The following is a 21,798-nucleotide window of genomic DNA, read 5'->3' on the forward strand; positions in this document are numbered from 1 at the left end:
AGAAACTGAAGCCCCCGGGAAAACCCAAACAGACATGGGTGGGAACATACAAACTCCTTACAGACAGAGGAGAATACGAACCCTGGTCCTGATCACTGGCGCTGTAAAGGCTTTGTGCTAACCGCTACACCAACTGTGCCTCCCCAAACTGACGAGTTTTTTTAAACATTTGTTCAAACAACTCCTGCGCATGTTAAAATGCTAATCTACACTTAATCCTAACATGGAAAGGTAATTGCAGCAAAAATGCAGCTAACAATGGCAAAATATTAAACCAACTGGAAATTAAAGTTTACTGTAGTGAATTCTATGAAGATGTGATATGATACTGGAGGAACTAAACATGATAATTTAGGCATACTATTTCAGAATATGGATCACAGCAAAAGCCCCAGCCATACTAGACTCTGACCTGCCCAGCCACTGGTGTGTTTCCATTGCTGAATTATTGACTAGGCTCTGGACAGCACCATGGATCACTGGATCACTCTTGTTAAGATTCATTCTCTACAGAATGACAGTTACAAACTATAGGAAGAGATTTAAAAAATTCTGGCAAAACTGGATCTGGCATGAGTTTGGTAAAATGTTAAATGATTACCTGGTTTTCATCCCATCCTGTCAGATAAATGTTATAGCTCAAAAAATCGGCATTGCCACTTTCAAACATCTGCGACTCCAGGGATTGAAGTAGGTCAGCAAACCATTCAAAAGCACTGGTCTCTCGGCAGAGCCAGTAGAAGTAGATCTAAGAAATATTAATAACACTAAAGTTACTCAGTGTCTGTTGTACAATTTGTCTTCTGTTGCATTTATCAAAATTTATCCAAATAATTTTCTCATCTATCTTTTCTCCCATTCCATTTTTCAAATTGAAGTAATGCACCACCAACCTATTTGTTCCTACAGAATTAATTGTCATTGATTGGAGGTCAAATATGTGGGTTTATACACCACAGCACTTCCAAAGCTCTGCTCTGTCTTCCATCAAGTGCAACTGTCAATGTATTGAGCAGCATTTCTACTTCCATCAAAATACAAAGACTTCTGTTAACAACATAGCATCCCTCCCCACCCCCACCTCCCAATGTTTTAGGTTGCTCTTAACCATATAACCACATACGGAGCAGAAACAGGCCACGTCGGCCTTTCGAGTCTGCACCGGTTCACTAGAACAACTCCACTAGTTCAAACCTCCCACTCTCCGCCAATAACTGATTTTTCTAATTTTGTGATCTTGAAAGGTCATTGACTTAAAACCTCAATTGTTTTCTCCACAGTACTGAACTAAAAACATCCAGTTTGCACATAATTTAATGGTGAATTTACTGTAGATGAAATAAATGGAATGAGACAAATAAAAAGTATGGGTATTTCTACCAGGACTCATTTAATCATGAATAACCATTAAAACAATCCATTTGAGCAATGAATATTGCCGCAGGATACCGGGAACTGGACTTTCAGGATGCTCGGAAGATGAATTAGTTTAATTCCAGTTGCCTGATTGTAATTGGAAGAAAATATAATAGATTTTTTTTTTTAATCCAGATTCTGTCTCTAAAAGGTTTAAGGGGAACAATTGCAGCAGCCCATGTGATGGGCAATAATATTTTCCACTGCCAAATCTAGCTGGGAATATAGCTTATGAGATATCAGAATCAAATTAAAATTGAACGAATAAAACTAAGTGAAGGAACAGTGACAGGCAGGATGGGTAAAATGCTAAACTGTTTGGAGACCCAGGAAATTGAAGCAGAAATATAAATCTAATAAACTTTGAAGTTTAAGAGCATACATCTCTGCACTGCGGTACTGGTACTTTTGCCTGGTCTTGAAAGTCCTGGACTTGGAGAATGCCATTATCCCACCTTCAAAATTGGTGATCATATGTTTACTGCTCATTCGTAACATATTAAAGGTGGTTTATTTCTAATTTTTTTTAATCTTGTACCATTAATAATATTCTCCAATTTTAAACAAAACCTGTACCTGCATAAAGTTAGAGCATTATACATAATCAAGTGGGATAAAGCTATTGCATTCCATTATTTTGACTCTTCTTGATGGTAATATTCAACTCCTCTTTGAGATTAAGGCCGTTTATTGTGTTAGTCATATCATCCAATTTTGGTTTCCAAATTTACATTTTAGCCAATTTGTTTATGATTAATGATTCAAATTATTGGATGTTACAGTATTTATGTCAATGAAATAGCACAACTTTTCATTACATTTTGTTCTGATTTTGTGAATGATGTCTGATTGAATTTAATCACAGGTACAATGGAATTGGTCAAATTCATGCACTCTCACTTGTCAGTACATATCTCAATCTGGGAGCATGGCTTCAATAAGCTATTACCATAATAATGGGGTTATCTTGGTTTTAAACTATCCTACAATCCATAATTTAATACATAAATGATTCAAATAATCCTTGAATGTGGAAAGCTATAGGCTCTCAGTTCCTATTTCATGCTGAGCTGTGGGTATAGGTAGAAGGTGGAAGTTTTCAAGTAAAATGTGCTTGGCTGTACGTTGAAAATCACTAAACTGTCAGGCTGGTAAGCAGGATGGAGACTGTGAAATCAGTCGGGATAGCCACATTTCAGCTGATATGGAGATGATGAGCTGACTGCCTCCTTTGCTTCATGAACCTACGATTCAAGGTCCCAGACAGCAGAATTTCAGATAACCTCATACATGGAGAAGAAAGGGAACAGCTGACCAGAGGAGCGAACCCTTCCTGCTGCATTCTTTTTGCATTAAATCTGTGACAAACTGCCAAATACTTATTTTTTGTATTTATGTATTACATCAAAATAAACATCAGTTAAATTCTGCTGACCAATTCCAACAAACAAACCAAATCTCGAGAAAGCAAAAGCAATATGTCGAGTGTGCATTACCTTTTTCAGTTTTAGATTTGGATCGGAGTGAGTGTACTTGTACCAAATAGATTTGAGAATGGATGCAAAAGGAGTTACTCCAATCCCTGCTCCAACTAGAACAACGGTTTCATACAGAAAGACATCTTCACTGGCAGTGCCAAATGGGCCATCAACTGCAATGCTGAGACAAATAAAAAGCTCACTTCAAAAACTGCTTTTAATTGTGGTGGACATTTGAACATCCAAGAAATCCCCATCACCAACATGAACAGACCCTGCATGTGAGTCCTGTAGTAAAGAGTGAACCAGTGACAGAGTGAATGACTTATATCAGGTTCCTTTTATGGTCCCCACTCACGTAATAAAAAGAAATAGTATTAGATCAGTTAAAGCTGGAAGATCAAAAATCATTCTGACTATGGATTTACACCTCTGAACTGGTGAAGAGCTCAGGCCCAAAACATCGGTTGTATACCTTTACCTCCTATGGATGCTGCAAGACCTGCTGAGTTCCTCTAGCATTTCTGTGATTTTTTTTAACTAAAATCACAGCATTTACAGACTTTCATGTTTCTATCTTCTGACAATCTCTTCCAGTATATTACAGCATTGACATTTAACTGACATTGTTTAGGGTGACAGTAACTTTAGTGGTTAGCGGAGTGCTATTAAGGAGTTAATGCGTTCGCTACGTGTTTGTGTGGATTTCCTCTCACATTCTAAAGATGTATGGGATTTAGAACCATAGAACACCACCACACAGAAACAGACTGTAATGTGCGTCGAAAGAACCAAAGACTTGTTGATCCAAACCAAGGCTTTTATTAACTAAAAGACTGGAGCATATCACAAGTAGGTCAACCAGTCCAGAATGACCTGGTCTGGCTAGGAGCAATGCTTTAAGACCTGCCAGTAGGTGTGGCTACACTCTCAGCCAATCACAGTCATCCTACACTACCATCTGAACACATGTACACATGTACATATACACATTGATGATAGAATCTGTACTATCACACAGATCCTTTTGGCCCTTCTAGGCTGTACCAAACCATTTTTTGCCTAATCCCACTGACCTGAAGCAATCCATATCCCTTCATACCTTTCCATCAATGAACCTGTCTGAATTCTTCTTAAATGTTAAAATTGAGACCGCATTCACCATCTCAGCTGGCAGCTCATTCCACACACCCATCTCTGTGTGAAGAAGTTTCCCCTTGTGCTCCTCCTAAACATTTCCCCTTTCACTCTTAACCCATGTCCTCTGGTTTATATCTTCACCAATCCCCAGTGGAAAAAGCCTATCTACATTTTTTTCTGTCAAACCCCCTCATAATTTTAAATACCTCTATCAAATCCTCCTGGGAATGAAGTCCTAACCTGTTTCTCCTTTCCCTGTAACTCAATCTGGGCAATATTCTAGTAAATCTTCTCTGCACTCTTTCTATCTTATTGATATCTTTCCTGCAGTTAGGTGCCAAAACTGCACACAATACTCCAAATTTGCCTCACCAATGTCTTATATATGAAGGCCATTATGCTAAAAGCTCTCTTTACAACCCTATTCACCTGTGATGCCACGTCAGGGAATTACGTAACTGTATTCCCAGGTCCCTCTGTTCTACCACACTCCTCAGAGCTCTACCATTCACTGTGTATATCCTTCCAAAATGCAACACCTCACACTTGGTTGCATTAAATTTCATCTGCCATTTTTCCAGCTGGTCCAGATCCCTGTGCAAGCTTTGAAAATCTTCATTGTCTACAATGCCTCCAACCTTAGAGTAATCGGCAAACTTGCTGATCCAATTTACCACATTATCATTCAGATCATTGCTATAGATGACAAACAACAATAGTCCCAGCACCGATCCCTACTCACAGGCCTCCAGTCTGAGAAGCAATCATCCACCACTACCCTCTGGGTTCTCCCATCTAGACATTGTCGAATCCAGTTCACTACTTCACCATGAATACCTAGCATCTGAACTCTCTTGACTACCTCCCATTTGGGACTTTGTCAAAGGCCTTACTAAAGTCCAGGTAGACAACATCCACAGCCTTTCCTTCGTAAACTTTTCTGGTAACCTCCTCGAAAAGCTCTATAAGATTGGTTAAACATGACCTACCATCCACAAAGCCATGTTGACTATCTCTAATCAGCTTCTGACTATTCAAATAATTGTATATCTGATCTCTTAGAACATGTTCAAATAATTTACCTACTACTGATATCAGGCTCACCGGCCTATAATTTTCAGGGTTACTTTTGGAGCCTTTTTTAAACAACATGAACAACCTGAGGCTTAGGACATTTTAAATATTTCTGCCAGGGCTCCTGCAATTTCTACACGAGTTTCACCTCAGGGGAATAGCTTGTCAGGCTCTGGGGATTTATCCACCCTTATTTGCTTTAAGACAGCAAGCACCTCCTCCTTTTTAATCTGTGTAGGTTTCATGACCTCACTGCTTGTTTTCTTTAGTTCCCACAACTCTGTACCCATTTCCTGAGTGAATATTGATGCAAAAAAAACACATTTAAGATCTCTTCCATCTCTTTTGGCTCCATACAAAACCTGCCACTCTGATCTTCAAGGGGACCAATTTTGTCCCTTAGTACCTGTCTAAACCCATATGATTTTTCTTCACATTGTTTGCCAAAGCAACCTCATCTTTTTATATCCTTCCTGATTTCTTTCTTGAGGTTTTTCTTGCATTTTTTATATGGCTCAAGTACCTCATTTGCTCCATATTGCCTATACCTGTTATACAGCTCTTTCTTCTTCCACACGAGATACAAATTATACCTGTACCAAGATTCCTGCAAACCTTACTTTTAATCCTGACAAGAACATACAAACTCTGTACTTTCAAGATTTCACCTTTGAAGATCCTCCATTTAGCTTGTACATCCTTGCCCGAAAACAACGTATCTTAATCCACGCATTCTAGATCCTTTTGCATTTCCTCAAAATTGGCCTTTCTCCAATTTAGAATCTCAACCCGAAGCCCAGACCTATCCTTCTCTGTAATTAACTTGAAACTAATGGCATTATGATCACTTGACCCATAATATTCACCTACACATACTTCTCTCACCTGTCCTGTCTTGTTCCTTTTTTTTAATGTTTTTTTTTTATTTTTCACTTTATGAACCATGTTGACCAAAATTCCCTCTTGAATATACACAGTGTCATGTTCTCCCCTTTTACCCCCCTCCCTTCCCTCCCTCCTTCAACCCCCCTCCCCACCACTCAACATTCAACATATACGATACATTAAACCCATTAAACAATGTCATCACACAATGAAAATAAACAAGAAAATTGTGTCATCTACTTTTACACACTGGGTCAGTTCATTTCGTCTTCTTCTCATTCTGTCATTTTAGGCGGTGGAGGTCCGCAGTAGGACTTCTCTGTTGTGTTCCATGTACGGTTCCCAAATTTGTTTGAATACTGTGATGTTATTTCTTAAATTATATGTTATTTTTTCCAATGGAATACATTTATTCATTTCTATGTACCATTGCTGTATTCTCAGGTTATCTTCTGATTTCCAGGTTGACATAATACATTTTTTTGCTACAGCTAAGGCTATCATCATAAATCTTTTTTGTGCTCCATCCAAATCGAGTCCAAATTCTTTACTTCTTATATTACTTAGAAGAAAGATCTCTGGATTTTTTGGTATGTTGCTTTTTGTGATTTTATTTAATACCTGGTTTAGATCTTCCCAAAACTTTTCCACTTTCTCACATGCCCAAATTGTATGTACTGTTGTTCCCGTTTCCTTCTTACAGCGAAAACATCTGTCTGATACTGTTTATTTAACTTTTGGTGCGTGGTGTATAGCCTGTGTAACCATTATATTGTATCATGCGTAACATTGTGTTTATTGTATATAGTTCTGGAGCATAGCTTTTCCCATGTTTCATTCTTTATCTTTATGTTTAGATCTTGTTCCCACTTTTGTTTGGGTTTACAGCTTATTTCCCCATTCTCTTTCTCTTGCAGTTTGATGTACAAGTTTGTTATAAATCTTTTAATTATCATTGTGTCTGTAATCACATATTCAAAATTGCTTCCTTCTGGTAACCTCAGCCTGCTTCCCAATTTGTCCTTCAAGTAGGTTTTCAGTTGGTGGTATGCAAACATTGTACCGTGAGTTATACCATATTTGTCCTTCATTTGTTCAAAAGATAATAATTTATTTCCCGAAAAACAATTTTCTATTCTTTTGATCCCTTTTCTCTCCCATTCTCTGAAGGAAAGGTTATCTATTGTGAAGGGGATTAGTTGATTTTGTTTTATTCCTTTCTACGTGAATCTTCTTCCAAATGTTGAGCAGATGGTGCAGTACTGGTGAATTCCCATGTTGTACCAGCTTTTCATCCCACTTATATAGTATATGTTCAGGTACCTTCTCCCCTATTTTATCTAACTCTAATCTGGTCCAATCTGGTTTTTCCTTTGTTTGATAAAAATGTGATAGGTATCTTAATTGTGCTGCTCTATAATAATTCTTAAAGTTTGGTAGCTGTAAGCCCCCTTGTTTGTACGATTCTGTTAATTTATCTAGCACTATCCTCGGTTTTCCCCCCTTTCCATAAGAATTTCCTTATTATTTTCTTTAGCTCCTTGAAGAATTTCTCTGTTAGGTGAATTGGTAACGATTGAAATAGATATTGTATCCTTGGGAAGATATTCATTTTAATGAATATCAGTGTTAGTGGTAAATCTTTCCAATGTTCTAAGTCGTCTTGTAATTTCTTCATTAATGGCTGATAATTTAATTTGTAAAGATGGCCTAGATTATTATCTAGTTGAATATCTAGGTATCGGATTGCTTGTGTTTGCCATCTAAATGGTGATTCTTTCTTAAACTTTGTGAAATCCACATTATTCATTGGCATCGCTTCACTTTTATTTGCGTTGATCTTGTACCCCGATACTTCTCCATATTCCTTCAATTTCTTATGTAATTCTTTTATTGATAATTCTGGTTCTGTTAAGTATACTATGACATCATCTGCAAATAGATTGATTTTATATTCCTTCTCTTTTATTTTTATCCCTCTTATTTTATTTTCTGTTCTTATCAGTTCTGCCAATGGTTCTATAGCTAACGTGAACAGTGAGGGAGATAGTGGACATCCCTGCCTAGTTGACCTGCTTAATTTAAATTAGTTTGATGTATATCCATTTACTGTCACCTTCGCCAATGGTCCCTTATATAATACTTTAATCCAATTAATATATTCCTCTGGTAGGTTGAACCTCTGTAGTACCTTGAATACATAATTCCATTCTACTCTGTCAAAGGCTTTCTCTGCGTCTAAGGCAACCGTCACTGTTGGCGTCTTGTTTTCTTGTACTGCATGGATTAAGTTAATGAACTTCAACATATTGTCCGTTGTTCGTCTTTTCTTAATAAATCCAGTTTGATCTAGTTTTACTATTTTTGGTACACATTCAGCCAATTTGTTTGCTAATAGTTTAGCTATTATCTTATAATCTGTGTTGAGTAGAGATATTGGTCTATACGATGCTGGTGTTAGTGGATCTTTCCCCGTCTTTGGTATTACTGTAATTATTGCTGTTTTGCATGAATCTGGCACGTTTTGTGTTTCTTCAATCTGGTTCATTATTTCCAGGACAGGAGGAATGAATAAGTCAAATGTTTTATAGAATTCTATTGGGAGTCCATCCTCACCCGGCGTTTTATTGTTCGGTAGTTTTTTAATATATCCTGTATTTCCTCTATTTTAAATGATTTTATTAATTTGTTTTGCTCATCTTCTTGCAATTTCGGTAGTTCAATTTTAGCTAGAAACTCATCTATTTTGTCTTCTTTCCCTTCGTTCTCAGTTCGATATAATTGCTCATAGAATTCCTTGAAGTTTTCATTGATCTTCATTGGGTTATATGTAATTTGTTTGTCCTTTTTTCTTGATGCCAATACCATTCTTTTAGTTTGTTCTGTTTTAAGCTGCCAAGTTGGTATTTTGTTCGCTTTTTCTCCTAGCTCATAATACTTCTGTTTTGTCTTCATTACGTTCTTCTCCACCTTGTACGTTTGTAGTGTTTCGTATTTTATTTTTTTGTCCGCCAATTCTCTTCTTTTTGTTGTATCTTCCCTTGTTTCTAATTCTTTTTCTGTACTTGCTATTTCCCTTTCCAGCTGTTCTATTTCCTGATTGTAGTCCTTCTTCATCTTAGTTACATAACGTATTATCTGCCCTCTGATAAACGCTTTCATTGCATCCCATAGTATAAATTTATCTTTCACTGATTCCATATTTATTTCAAAGTACATTTTAATTTGTTGCTCAATTAATTCTCTAAAATCCTGTCTTTTAAGTAGCATGGAGTTTAATCTCCATCTATACGTTTTTGGTGGGATGTCCTCCAGCTCTATTGCTAATAACAGGGGTGAGTGATCAGATAACAATCTAGCTTTATATTCCATTTTTCTAACTCTCCCTTGGATGTGGGCTGACAACAGGAACAGGTCTATCCTTGAGTATGTTTTATGTCTACCTGAATAATATGAGTATTCCTTCTCCTTTGGGTGTTGTCTCCTCCATATATCCTGTCTTGTTCCTTGAAGGAGATCGAGTATTGCACTCTCTCTAGTTGGTACCTCTATATATTGATTTAGAAAACTTTCCTGAACACATTTGACAAACTCCAAGCCATCCATCCTTTTTACAATCATGGAGTCCCAGTCTATATGTGGAAAATTAAAATCCCCTATTATTGCAACCTTACGTTTCCTGCTATCTCTCTATTGGGCGCTCTATAATACAACCACATGAGTGTGGTCATATCATTCCTGTTCCTCAGCTCCACCCATATAGTGTGAATTGGTTACATGGGTGCGCATGGTCAGTATGAGCTTGTGGGCCAAAAGGGCCTGTTACCGTGCTGTATTTCTAAATTTAAAAAATAATTTAAAAAAATGTTCTCTCAATATCCATTCACAAAAAATGAGATAAAGTCAATCCCACTTATCACCATCAGTCATCAACAGTGTGAAGGAATGTCACACTTTCAAACTAGTAACCTACTCAATCATGTTCTGGCTGTTTTATGGCCAGAACCATTCAGCTGTGGACATCGTAATATTCTTGATTCAAACATTGAAGAGCTGAATTCCAGAGGTGTATCCAGAGCAAAGTTCCAGGTTTTCCTTCTAGGGCTAAGAGTAAGAAGATTGTTACTTTGTGTCGGGTGGGTTTTACAGGTCTAAGTGAACAAATGATTGTTTTGGTGTGCAAGCTTCTGAGAGAAGATAGGACTGAGCCATTTGTCTCATCAAGGTGGTCTCCTCAACTGCCCAATGTTGTCAATGAATAAAAAAAATTCATGCAATTTTACTTTGACTTAGGACTCTTAAGCCATCATGACCTAGCTTCTACACACAAATGATTGTACCATCCCATACACGGCTTCAAGCAAGGTGTGTGAATTAAAATGTGATTGTTGGTTGAAAATAAGCTTAACCTACCATTAGATCCCAAAGGAAAGATTCTGCTATCTTAGGGCATTGAGAGATATATTCTCGATGATAAAGACAGCTGCATAAATTTGGTTGATGATTCCCAGGATGTGTTCCCTGCTAGCATGTGTTCGCTATGTGACCACAAGTTTGGGCAAATCTCTCTTCAAACAATTATCGGAATTGTGAATTTCTAGAATGTAATATCGGCTGCCAGTGACAACTAGACACCTGACCCACCCACCTGGGAATTTTCCATGCCTCTTGGAATTCCTTCTGATCTCCACCACACACTTTGAACAGACTGTCAGTCCAATCTCCAAGCCGTCTCACATGGATGCTGAAGTGATCTTCCTCTGGGGATGAGGTTAGGGTGAAAGGATGCCACTCCAGACTTGAAATCTTTGAGCACTGGACGAAAATGTACTGGCCAACCTCCATCTTAAAGCCTCGCTTTTTCATCTGTAGCTCCAGCACTTTGGAGGGATGAATAACAACCTGCAGATATATAGATATATATACAACAACATTAATCTAAATTATTTTTTTAAATTTAGACAGACAGCACGGTAACAGGCCCTTCCGGCCCGTGAGCCCATGCCACCCAATTACACCCATTTGAGCTACAGCCCCCAGTACTTTTTTTGAAGGGTGGGAGGAAACCGGAGCACCCAGTGCAAATGCACACAGACTCTGGGAGAATGTACAAACTCCTTAGTGCAGAATTTGAACCCCTGGCCTGGTTGCTGGTGCTACAACAGCATTGCACTAACTTCTATGGTAACCATGCTGCCCTAGTGACCAGTGGCAGATTAACTACCAGCTGGACCTCTCGGTTGAGTTTTAGTAAGGCTCCCCAGGGTAGGCGTCATGTGTACTATGCCCCAACTCACCTCCTTCCAAATCTCTCTTTCTCACATACTCTCTCTCTCTATCTATCTAACATTCATTTAGAGTTGGGTGCGCCACAGTTTGTTGGCTGGTTTAGTGGAATTTTTCCAAAGTCCGAAAACTTAAGGACAAATTAGTGCATTGTAGTGGTAAGTTTAATTTTGGAAGAAAATAAGGAGGGCAGGAAGAGGGAATGACTTTTAATCACTGTAGTTTCAACATGCGCATTTGAAATGGAAGATTCAGCTATTTAAATTGAAGCTTATATCTGTGGATGTGGATCATGTCAGTTTCAATCTTTAAAGCTGTCCCTGCCAACCCCCCATCCCCAGGCTGTACCTGCAGATGCCTCTTTAGCATGACTGCTTCCAGGCCAATCAATGCTGAATGTTGCAACTCCGCAGCCATCCTGGCTCCATTGCTTTCAGGGCCTGGCAATGCTCCCAACCCCACAGCCCTCCAGCATCCTCACTGCTTCCAATCTGTGCCCGGCTCCTTTGCTCCCTCCCTCCTTGGTGGTGCAAACACATTTTAAGGCCAGGCTGCCATTTTGCGGGGCCAAGTGGCGCATACCAGAGGTGTCGCGATGATGCACGTTGCAGCTTCTTCTCCCCCTCCCTCCTCGCTTGCCCGCTGCCCTGCCCCAGGGCACCTAACGATCGACTGGGCAGTGAGCCAATGGAAAGCGAGCCTGGCCAATGGGAGGTGCGAAGGGGAGGGGGAAGGACCGCGGACATTTGGAGGGCCCCTGCAGTCTGAACAAATCCAAGTTAAAATAACAATTGTGCCCCAGTTTTATCTTAGAACTAACTGTGATTTGCACTTTAAGTTTCCTGCCACTTGAAACTGAATGGCAACAGAACCCTTGATATGAAGCTGCATCCATTGTCAAAGTTAACCAATATTAACGACCATATTACCATTCATGACCCTATTACCATTTCCTTAATGCCAGATGAAGTGAAGAAGCAACAGTATCCCACCCACAGCACTAACGTTGAGTGGATTTTATCTTATATTTATTTCAAAGAAGCAGGATATATGAATGTGAAATCAGATCAAACAATTAGTTGTCCAGTACTCCCATGTCCCACCTCCATGCAATTTGAATAGAAAATTAAATTTCCTGGTGTATGGGTTATTTATACTTACCTGCCTTATGATTACAATTGTGGAATTAACGCTATAATGATAGACAGTTACAGATAGAAGGCAGATGACGACAGGCATTTCCCTGGTTCTGGCACAGGCAGAGCGGTTCCAGCTGCATGGGGAATATGGGTAACGAAGATGGCCATTGATCCTGCATCAACCTTCCGCTGCGCTGCCACCACTGCCCTGAGTGGGCCCGTTGATTTTTGATTTCAGTGAATAGGTGAAAGCCAATCGACACAAGCATTGAAGGCTATAACTTGTTGCAATTTTAAAATACTTTCAATATTGTGGCTTAGTTCCCTCTGGCATTGTTAAAGTAACATTTCTACTGTTGTATCTCTTATTTCTATTGTGTGACGGGCCCCCTTACCTTCTGGGCCCATAGGCTTCGGCCTACTCAGCCTGATTGTTAATCAGCCACTGCTAGTGACACTGAATACTATGATGCAAAAGCAATTAATGCCTGATCAACTATTATTAAGTTATATAATGCCCTTTATACAAATTTAATCAAAAAGAATTAGATTCAATTTATCATTATTTTAATACTAATTGATTATATTGATTATGAACCATTAAAACATTAATTTAATATCCAATTTTGTTTTCTTCCTTTCTTAAAAAGTTATTTTTCTTTCTCTGTTCTCATGTATTTTCCCTTCCCAGATTGCAATGGAGATTGGGAAACTGCATCCTTGTCACTTCAAATTCCACTCCAAAAGGGTTCTGAGGTGGAAGAGAAAGGCACAAGAAATCCTTCCTCTGCCTTCCTTGGTGCTTTATATGACGAAGCCCCAAAACAGAGGTGTTGAGGACACCATGGCATTGTTGGTGAGCTTGGTGGGAAGAGGGCCTTGGTGAATACTCCATTCCACAACATGGAACATTTCAGAACTCAAACTTCTGATAGAATGTTCTACTTTGATAAGAAAAGCAAATGTTTTACCTCGTACTTTTCAGATCAATAGGACGAACCAGATAAATATCAAGGCAGCATGCTAAACATAAGAACATGGAACCTAGAACCTGACAGCACAGTGCAAGCCCTTCAGCCTACAATGTTATGGCAACCCATGTAATCCCACTCCACAACAACCTAATTTTTTCCTACCTCACATCCATAACTGTTTATTTTTTCTTACATCCACGTGCCTATCTAAGAATCTTTTAAATGTCCCTATTGTACCAGCCTTCACCACCACACCTGACAATGTATTCCAGGCATCATTCACATTCTCTGGCATCTCACCTAAACATCTTCCACTCCCCTTAAAGCTTCTTGTCATCCAAGAAACTTCAATTAAAGAAATACCTACCTTAGTTACGACAACCTTCTGGTGGGATCTCCAAAACCGCACAAATCTCTCACAGACGTACAGGGCCATGGGACCAACCACCCATTTCCATGTCTATAAAAGCAGCAGTTTGATTAGGTAGTCAAATGCAGTCCAATAGAAGAATGCAATTGAATTAGTGTGAAGAGAGGTTATTGCATTAAAAGTGAGCCAACAAATACATACCATTGGTGGATTCCCTGAAAACCTGGGCACGGGGCAATTGGTGTCATTCCCCCACTGAGCATATTTGTCCTTGCAGTAGATGGCATTATGCTCCTTCAAGCTTGAATCAGTTTGACCACGAACAATTTGCCTGGAGAGAAAAGGTCGTTTTAGAGAAGGTTTTAAAGGACTGACTTTTTCAATGTATGTGGGTGGATACAAAAATAATTAGATATCTGCTGTTTTTACAATTGAAAGTTTTAAAAAAAAGGGGAGTAGACAATCTTTGGATGGTCAACAAAACCTTGAAAGGTCCTCAGCCATATTTAACACAGAACAGTTAACTTTTGTCCCTAATTTATTTCATTAAAGCTTTTTAGGTTTACAAAATCAAGAGGGGGCATTGATAAAACAAACAGTCATAGCCTTTTCCCATGGTTGGGGGAACTAGAACTAGAGTTCCCCACGAACATACCACCTTAAGTAATCCCTTACTAACTACAGAGCACCTATGGCATCCTATATTAGTAAGGGATTATTTAAGATGGTATGTGAGTGGAAAAAAATAAGGTTGAAAGACACTGCTTTACACACACACAGTGGGAGGTACAGTTTATGGATTGAACTGCTGGAGGAAGTGGCAGAGGTGGGAATAATTGTAACATCTAATAGACATTTGGACAGGTACATGGACAGAAATTATTTAAAGGTATATGGCTGAACCCAGGCAAATGGGACTAGCTCAGATAGTCAACTTGATGGGCATAAACAAATTGGGACAAAGGGGCTGCTTCCATGCAGCAAATCTCTTCTTTTTTAGAAATACAGCTTAGTGACTGCCCCTTCTGGCTCAGGAGCCCATGCGACCCAAATACACCCATGTGACCCACCAACCTATCAACCACATACGTCTTTGGAAGATATAAGGAAACTGGAGCACCCATAGGAACCCCATACAGACACGAGAACATACAATTTACAGACAGTGATGGATTCAAATCCAGTTTCCTGGTGCTTTAATAAGATTACACTTTCGGCTACATTAACTGGGCCGCCCTATGTCTCTATCATATGGATGGATATCTTATCTTAGAGTCAAGTATCAGGTCTTTTAATCTATGGGGCTGGGTGGGAATATGGATCCTATTGATACTGTTGCAGCATGGTTAGTGTAGCAATAGAAATTCACCAAGACAATGGTATTTTAAAAACAATAATTTTTATTAATTACTATTAATAACATAACACTTCTAATTAACTCTAACTTAACCCCATTATGTGCAAATGTGTGTGTGTGTGTGGGGGGGGGGGGGTTAGGGGGTGGAGGGCAGGTCCTAAACCATGGCAATTTAGGCACAATTGTGAAAAGTCAATTTTTTAAAGTTCCATCTCAGAAATCTTTTTTTTGCTGAAACTTAGAATATTTACTGTTATTCTTAAAACTCATGACTTCTTGTAGAGTTGTTTTCAGAGAATTGTTTCTTCATATGAATGATTTCCCTCTCTTGTCTGGAAGTTTTGGAACTTGTTTTACACGTTGATTTCACAATGTCAGATACGGGTCGGACAAAATAACCATCAAAAAGGTGAGGATCCAGAAACAAGAATGATTTTGCTTTCTTTTAGCGAGAATTGGGTCAGTCACAAGTGGCTATTTCAATAGCCACAGCATCATTGCTCTCCCTGTACAAGGAGAAGCAACAACTATGCCCATCTCACAGAATGTTACTGCATTTCTGACTTCAGTTGATGACTGGTGCAATATTAAAGATGTCTTCTTAGAGGTGTAATCACATGACATGACACCACTCCTAGTTCTGTTTGAAGTCTCATCTCTTCCAAAAGTATGAATTGATGGCTCCAGTTTGTCTGCTCAGGTCACAAGCAGATGGATTTGTGTGTACACAGATCATTGAAGCAAAAGCCAGCTTGTTTGAACAGAGGGCATCTCAGCAAACACCATTGTTTTTAATTTCAATGAAGAATCACTTCTGCCTTTTATAGTTGTTTATTCAACTTCACTGAACAATTACCAGACAGTTGGTTTCTCGAAATGGTTTCTTAACATAGCCTCTGCTATTTACAATATTTCAAAAATGTCCTCTGTGTGTCTTTCCCTGGGTCCAGTCCACAAAGTCCCTTTACTAAAAAATATATTTTATAACTTAAAGATTACTAATAACATAATTCTGCAACAGTGGTGCAGGGTGCTCCAGTTTTCTCCCACCCTTTAAAACGTACAGTGGGTTAATTTGGGCTCATGGGCTGGAGGGCCTGTTACTGTGCTTGATGTCTAAATTTTTTTTAAATTGTCAAATGCCAACAGAACAGATTCCTGAGCCTTTGGTTTTGCTCTTTGTGATATCCTGTTGAGAACAAATTTATTGCTTTATTAAAAATAGTGATTTTAAATAATTTACATTGATGTTGTTATTACCGAAATCTCCTTCAACCCAGAGATGTGTAGAAATGGCAGTCTTCGTTTTGATTTTATGATGCAACCTAACTGAGCCCTCGCCATGCAAAACTTGCCAGACTCCGTTCTCGGCTTCCTTTTGTTAACCTATCCAATTCTCTTGCCTGGTTACTACATCTGCACTACCACAAACAAATCTAGCCTGGTGTTTGATTTATCTCCTTTACTTTGCAATTTCACCAGTAAATTCCTGTCTGATTGAAGCTCCTAAAGACTGACTGAACATCTTGGCAAAATGTAGCAGTCAAACTTCCCATGTCATTTTATTGTGAGGTAAATCCGCTCATTAAAATCTCCCAATGTGCTTGGCAATGGCGTGATTATCTTTAGTTGTCACTGTTAATGAAATCAAAGTCCCTCATCTGCCAGGCTCCGTGATTGCTGTACAGTGATGGTACCCTATTTACAAAAGACCCAGTGTCCTAATGGGTTGAGAAATCTACTGCTACACCTCTCACCAGTTTCTTTAACATACAGCATGAAAAATGCAATGTTCTGATTGTTAATGATAAAAGTTGATCTCCTGATTCCCCTCAGCATTCCCCTCATTATTTGTTCAAATATGCTGCAGCTTCAAATGCAATTTAAAAGATATTTACTGAAATAAACATGACTCATCAGTTGTTATAAGACAATGGTTCTCAAACTTTTTCTTTCCACTCACATACCACCTTAACTATTCCCTATGTCATCCGTGCTCTGTGATTAGTAAAGGATTGCTTAAGGCGGTACGTGGATGGAAAGAAAAAGGTTGAAAACCACTGTTTTAATCATCCCTCATTGACTCATTATGTGCACAGTTTCATAACTCCAAAGGAAATGGGCCAATGACAATTTTTCTCAAGCAAAATATTTCAGTAAAAATTGGGTCTAGAGCAGTGATTCTCAACCTTCCCTTCCCACTCACATCCCACCTTAATCAATCCCTTACTAATCACAGAGCACCAATGGCATAGGGATTACTTAAGGTGGGATGTGAGTGGAAAGAAAAAGGTTGAGAACCACTGTTTTAAGAGCTATCTGTGTGCAACATACCCAGCTCCGTGGATCACCAGCCCAGCAAAAAAGACCACAAATAGATGATGGGTGTACCAGAAGACTTCAAAGTACAATCGTCTGATAATTTCTGTTGATGATGTTATCATAAGTATAAGAGCTAGAGTGATGGCTACCCCACTCAACCCTGCCAGGGTTACGAATGCCACCTCAGTAGGATTCTAGAAAAGAAAGGCAATTAATTATCAAAATAAATTGATCAATCATTGAAACAAAAGGGGGAAACAAAAAATTAAGTTCAGAATATAGGGAAAAATTAAAAACCTAAAGTAGGGGTTCCAACCTTGGGGTACATGTACTCCCAGTGGTACATTGAACTTTTCAGGGGGTACATTGGGTCTGAGAGAATAACCACTACTGTACAATACATGGTGTTGTAATCTGCAGTCAGATTGCACAATGTTGTGTTTTTTTAATCCTTAATTTTTAGGGGTACACGGGAACCTATAAAAATGCCTAAGGGGTACAGAGAAACAAAAAGGTTGGGAACCCCTGATCTAAAGATTTCTCTGGTTTCAATCTTATTCAGCCTAGTTAGATAAAACTAACTAGGGCGAATAAGATTGAGGGTAGAAATTGGATAAAACGGCGCCAATGCTGCCAGTAATGAGTGGAATTTTTTGATGTACTAATTTTGCAGAATAAAATTCCTTGTAAAAGATTTAAAAATTACAGCGGGGCTGTAATTGAGAACACCTACAGGGAACACTGCCATCAGAGAGCAGCAGCAATCATCAAGGAGCCACATCATCCAGTACATGTTCTGTTCTCGCCGCTGCCATCAGGAAAGAGGTATAGGTACCACAGGACTCGCATCATCAGGTTCAGGAACAGCTGCTACCCCTTCACCATCAGATTCCTCAATGACTAACTCAATCAGGGACCCATTTAAGGAATCTTACTTTGACACTTTATTGAATTTTTTTTCTCTCAGTATTGCACACAGTTTGTTTAGATTTCTTTCTTTGTTTGCGTGTGTTTGTTGAGAACAGTTTTTTTTGCACTACCAATAAGTGGTAATTCTGTCACACCTGCAAAGAATCTCAGGGTTGTATGTAATGACATGTATGCACTCTGACTATAAATCTAACGATGCTTGCTCAATTCCACAATATTAGATTCTGCTCACATGATTGCTTCGCTCTCACCTGGTCCCCAGGATGTAGCTCTGAGCAGGCAGCAAGGAGCATGATTCTCAAATTCACCTCTTCAAATAACAAGCTGTCAATTAATATCAGTGAGCTGCTATTTTTGGGTCAGTCTCAGACCTTTGTGTTCAGGTGCACATTGCAGCCACCTCTCTGCCTTCACAGGCAAAGTTAAGTGTCTTTATAATCACAATAGTGTTTTTAAACCTTTAACACATGTATGATATCTCTTTATTTTTGAGAATACCACTTGATGCTGAATCAGAAAAGAACAAATGAATTCTAAAATATCCCATCAATTCTGGCTCTTGGAAAGAGCACCTGAAAGAATTAAAAACATATTAATTTTTTTGGACAATTTCTGCTGAAATTAGTTGAGCAGCTTTAACATGGCTTCCAGCACTGTTCTGCTTTTGTCCTCCATCTGTGGAAAAAGTTCTGCAACTTTGTTATGACATCAAAAGACAATTGAACTTTACCGTATTCGTGGAACGAATTGGATTCAGGAAACTTTCATTTCTTCCCAGTTGAGACAAGACAGTGTTGAGTTGTCCTTTTTTACCCAGCTGGCAGTCCATAAACCGCTCAAAATTAAACAAATGTGCAATGATATGAATGCCTGAGAAACAACAAAGCAGTTTGTCATTATCTTACATAAATATTGAATTATCCAGATAATCAAAATTCATGTTCATTGGCAAAATTAACTCAACTGATAGTAATGAGAAACATATGTTCAATGAATGCAGCTCATGACTGTTTTGAATTTATTGTTTAGATAATTTATGTATCAATATCTCATGCATCAGAACAGAACAGCACAGTCGGACCCATCATAGTCCAGTGTTTATTCATGACTGTTTTTCAGGTAATACCTGACATCTTCCTAGGGTTCATGGAGACCATCATCAATTCATCAAATGACACTGTTCTTCAGACTTGCTTTAACTAAAGCCATGGTTCTAAAATATATCACAGCTTTTGTTCAAATGGTCAAAGGTTCCAGAGGCAGGGGAGCGTGACTTTGACACTGTGAAATTACTTAATCTAGCCTGGCGTGGAAGAGTTCTGGTGCAACTGAACTCCTGTTTGGTATTAGCGAGATCAAACTCAAACCTGGTCACTTTGTTATTTAAGCTAAGGACTAGAATCACTGGGCTTAATAATAATGTCAGCTCTACACTGGAGCCTATAGAGAGGTGCAATGTCTGATTTTAGAAAGAAATCCGATAACTGAACCCCAAAGTTGCATTTAAAAAGTGTAAAATATTACATTTGCTCTTTTTCCATCATGGTCCTCAACAACGTTCGTCATGTTCAGACAAAACTGATCTTTTCAGTCACTTGGATAACTGCACACGACTTGCTGTGATTCCATGCAGAAGAAATCCTGATATGGCAGTTTATATTACCCTTAATTGAAAATCTTTTGATTAGTTCCTTCCAAAAATGTTTTAATAGATTTATTTTCTGATAATGTGCATTCAGTTTTATTTTTGATTAGAAAAGGAAGATAATTCCCTGAAACTGATTTGATCTGATGGTTTTTTTTACTTAATTCAGAAAGGTAAAGTCCAGGATTTCACTCTTAAGGCAATGCAATGACGACAATGGCATAAGGAAGATCCCTCTATATTTTACCTGTATGCAGAGCAATCATGTAAGCGACCAGTTTATGAAAGGTGATGTTTTTGTCCAGTTGTCTTCTGAGAGTCCGCCTGCAACACTAAATTAGGAACAGAGATTATAAACCACTGCTTCTCATTGCACTTTTCTAGGCCTTTAACCTCTACCCTTGCCACAATCCAGGGGCTGAAGCATTCTTTCCAGGTACACATACTCAATCTGAAACACAAACTCTGTTTCTCTTTCCACAGATCTGTTGACCAATCTGCTTAATGTTAGCAGCATTTATGTTTCCAGTTTCCGGCATTCACTGTATTTTTTTTAAATAGTGATGCATTGGGATGTTCTTAAATGCTGTGCCTTAAAGATGAGCGCAGCATCTGATCTGCAGTTTCCAGATCTCATTTGAACAAGGCATCAAGCAGATGGTCGATCCGACTTAGGAGGGTAACCGATTTAGCATAACGGTTATTATACACCAGGCAACAAATATTTTCAAAAGGTTTGTTTCCTGAAAAAAAATGGGGATTATGATCGACAACTTCAAGCTGAACGCAAAGATTATTTCAGATTTGTTGTATCACGTAGGAAGTTGGAGAAATATTAAATTAACTTTTATTGAATTTGGCATGTTTAATAGTGACGCGGGCACATTGCGTTAGTTCAATTAGCCTAAAAATGTTTTGTTACTGATTTTCCTTTGTACTTAGCATCTAATGAATGTTTGACTATGATGCTGTCACAAAACACCGAATTTCATGACTTGTTCATGACAATAAATCTTGATTCTGATTCTGAGGCCTCTCATGTCAGTGCCCAACAATAATCGGCCAGCATTAATGGAATGTCCTGGTGAAACCTTTCACCATGTTCGTCACTGACTGCACCAAGATCAGCAGGGAAGTCGTCCAAGAGCAAATGCAGAAAATGAATTTCAATGGTACGTTGCACTTCGTGATCTTGAATGCCTGATGTAGACTTAAAATATGACAGGAAATCGTAAAAATGGGTTATATCTAAAAAAAAGTTCGATAGGTAAATTTGAAGGTGATTTTTGTGATCAAAAATTCCATAAAATACACCCAAAAGTGTTCAGGAAGAAAAATCTTCATTATCCAGTGTTATCTGTACAACAGAGGTTGAAGTAAATTCTGCAGAGCCTCCTTTGGGTTATTTTGAATCAAAATTCCTTTGAAAGAACCTTTAAATCCCACCTTCTCAAAGTGAAAAATGACATGTGATGTAAAATCTGGGTGAAGAAATCCAATAGTGAAAGCCAGCAAATTCAGTCCCAGGCATCAGGATTTAGGCCTCAATTCCCCCCAGCTACAGCTGGTTCCTAATAACTTCCAGTTGAACAGTGAAAATGGGTAACAGCATGTCTTCCATGAACACACCCACACTGGCACTCCTCAATGATACTCAGTCCCCTTCCATTCTCCCTCTACAGCCATTGCTGTACAACTAAGTGTGGTCCAACCTCCATTTTTAAAGGTGTGGACAAGACTACAGTTGTGGGCCAGATATCAAATAACAATGAGTTGGAACAC

The 21,798-nt window shown here is 38.7% G+C and overlaps 1 protein-coding gene across 1 annotated transcript in view; it reads right to left on the reverse strand.

Moving 5' to 3' along the window:
- Positions 1-21,798, reverse strand: part of cybb (cytochrome b-245, beta polypeptide (chronic granulomatous disease)) — a 43,562-nt gene that overhangs the window by 12,335 nt on the left and 9,429 nt on the right. The window contains exons 4-11 of the mRNA XM_069889416.1: positions 20,264-20,348; positions 19,102-19,241; positions 17,454-17,635; positions 13,964-14,093; positions 13,760-13,852; positions 10,642-10,895; positions 2,913-3,075; positions 602-748 (exon numbers count right to left, since the gene is read on the reverse strand). Of these exons, the coding sequence (XP_069745517.1) occupies positions 602-748; positions 2,913-3,075; positions 10,642-10,895; positions 13,760-13,852; positions 13,964-14,093; positions 17,454-17,635; positions 19,102-19,241; positions 20,264-20,348 (1,194 nt within the window). The remainder of the gene's footprint in view (positions 1-601; positions 749-2,912; positions 3,076-10,641; positions 10,896-13,759; positions 13,853-13,963; positions 14,094-17,453; positions 17,636-19,101; positions 19,242-20,263; positions 20,349-21,798) is intronic.

This window comes from Narcine bancroftii, chromosome 7, assembly GCF_036971445.1.
Source record: "Narcine bancroftii isolate sNarBan1 chromosome 7, sNarBan1.hap1, whole genome shotgun sequence".
NCBI classification, from domain to species: domain Eukaryota; kingdom Metazoa; phylum Chordata; class Chondrichthyes; order Torpediniformes; family Narcinidae; genus Narcine; species Narcine bancroftii.